The 2,594-nt window shown below is 36.7% G+C and overlaps 1 protein-coding gene across 1 annotated transcript; it reads right to left on the bottom strand.

The window, feature by feature from the left end:
• Positions 1 to 1,374: 1,374 nt before the first annotated feature.
• LOC140111150 (olfactory receptor 13D1-like) lies at positions 1,375 to 2,301 on the bottom strand. The gene has a single exon (XM_072132330.1). It carries the CDS (start codon positions 2,299 to 2,301, stop codon positions 1,375 to 1,377), a length of 927 nt encoding a protein of 308 aa, XP_071988431.1.
• Positions 2,302 to 2,594: the final 293 nt, after the last annotated feature.

Here is a 2,594-nt window from a genome sequence, read left to right as displayed (position 1 = left end):
GGGGATGCTATATATATTATTTGGGGCTATAATTATTTTATACTGGGGGGGGATGCTATAGATATTATTTGGGGCTATAATTATTTTATACTGGGGGGGGATGCTATAGATATTATTTGGGGCTATAATTATTTTATACTGGGGGGGGATGCTATTTATATTATTTGGGGCTATAATTATTTTATACTGGGGGGGTGCTATATATATTATTTGGGGCTATAATTATTTTATACTGGGGGGGGATGCTATACATATTATTTGGGGCTATAATTATTTTATACTGGGGGGGTGCTATAGATATTATTTGGGGCTATAATTATTTTATACTGGGGGGGTGCTATATATATTATTTGGGGCTATAAATATTTTATACTGGGGGGGGGGATGCTATAGATATTATATGGGGCTATAATTATTTTATACTGGGGGAGGGATGCTATAGATATTATTTGGGGCTATAATTATTTTATACTGGGGGGGGATGCTATATATATATTATTTGGGGCTATAATTATTTTATACTGGGGGGGGGGATGCTATAGATATTATTTGGGGCTATAATTATTTTATACTGGGGGGGATGCTATATATATTATTTGGGGCTATAATTATTTTATACTGGGGGGGGATGCTATACATATTATTTGGGGCTATAATTATTTTATACTGGGGGGGGATGCTATAGATATTATTTGGAGCTATAATTATTTTATACTGGGGGGGTGCTATAGATATTATTTGGGGCTATAATTATTTTATACTGGGGGGGTGCTATATATATTATTTGGGGCTATAATTATTTTATACTGGGGGAGGGATGCTATAGATATTATTTGGGGCTATAATTATTTTATACTGGGGGGGATGCTATATATATATTATTTGGGGCTATAATTATTTTATACTGGGGGGGGGGGATGCTATAGATATTATTTGGGGCTATAATTATTTTATACTGGGGGGGATGCTATATATATTATTTGGGGCTATAATTATTTTATACTGGGGGGGGATGCTATACATATTATTTGGGGCTATAATTATTTTATACTGGGGGGGAGATGCTATAGATATTATTTGGAGCTATAATTATTTTATACTGGGGGGGTGCTATAGATATTATTTGGGGCTATAATTATTTTATACTGGGGGGGTGCTATAGATATTATTTGGGGCTATAATTCCCAGGAATTATTTTTGCAGTGATCAGTTACACAGTTGAGTATGTAGGACCCAAAAGAGGAGATTATCTAACAGGTCCTGGAGGAATAATAATTGGGTGACAGGGACTGTCTATGTCTCATTTGTCATCTGTCATTTGTCATCTGGGTCACTAGTCACTTTCCGTCTCTAATGTTTGTCTTTATGAAATGGTTACTTCACAGAATATTTGGACAACACTTTCTTAAAGGCTTCTTTCACTTCATTATTCCTCAAGCTATAGATGAATGGGTTCATGGTTGGGGTAACAAAACCATAAATTAGAGAAATATATTTCAGGTTATGAGAGAATCTTGCTTGTCCCATGTACATGGTGATGGTTCCACCATAAAACATGATGACCACAGTCAGGTGGGAGGCGCAGGTGGAGAAGGCTTTAGATCTGCTAAGAGCAGAACTGATGTGTAATAATGAGGCAATTATGCAAATATAAGACACCACAATAAATACAAGGGGTGTTACAAGAACGAAAATACTCTGAAAGAACATCTGCATTTTAAGTCTGGAGAGGTCACCACACGCCAACTCCATGACCACTAAGATCTCACATGAAACATGGTCCAATATGTTTCCCTTACAGAATACAAAAGAATTAATGATGAGTGGGCTAAAAGATAAAATGAAACTTACTCCCCACATAAGGACAGTGGTGCAATTACACACGCTCCAGCTCATAATGAGGGTGTACCGTAAGGGAGAGCATATAGCGATGTACCGGTCATAGGCCATCACCGCCAACAAGATACACTCAGTCATGCCTAAGAATAGACTAAGGATCATTTGGGTCAAGCATCCAACGACAGAAATGATCCCTGTATTAAAAAATGTATCATGAAGAAGTTTAGGTACATTGCAGGCTGTAAAACCCAAATCAATAAAAGACAAGTTACAGAGGAAATAATACATGGGGGTGTGTAACTGAGGACTGACGATGATGGTGAAAATCAGGAAGCCGTTCCCCAGGATGATCATAATGTAAAGGAATAAGAAGAGAAACGACAGGGAAATTCTGGCCTTCAGATTCTGAGTTAGTCCAACTAAGATCAGTTCTGTGAGTAAGGTCTGGTTTCCACTATCCATAATTCACATAAATACTCAGGGATTATTAATTTAAGAAGCTGTTAAGAATTTGAAAACTCTTCTGGTTCCCAAAAAAGTAACGCCAGAAGCAAATGACTTTACCTCCTTCTTCTTCCAAGGTTCTCGATCCATAAAATCAAATCTGATCTTCTCTTCCTCAACATTCACCAACAGTAATGAAAATCTAAGTTGTTTCAAATCAATGAGATAAATGTTTCTACAATCTATTAAAATAAAGGATAAAAATACATCAGTGCGTATGGTGGTGAAAACCTAACCTGTGGTAGAAGCTT

The sequence above is a fragment of the Engystomops pustulosus genome, unplaced genomic scaffold (genome assembly GCF_040894005.1).
Source record: "Engystomops pustulosus unplaced genomic scaffold, aEngPut4.maternal MAT_SCAFFOLD_398, whole genome shotgun sequence".
In the NCBI taxonomy this organism is placed as follows: domain Eukaryota; kingdom Metazoa; phylum Chordata; class Amphibia; order Anura; family Leptodactylidae; genus Engystomops; species Engystomops pustulosus.
Note: the sequence above shows the minus strand (reverse complement) of the source record. Positions and strands in the feature narration are given on the sequence as shown.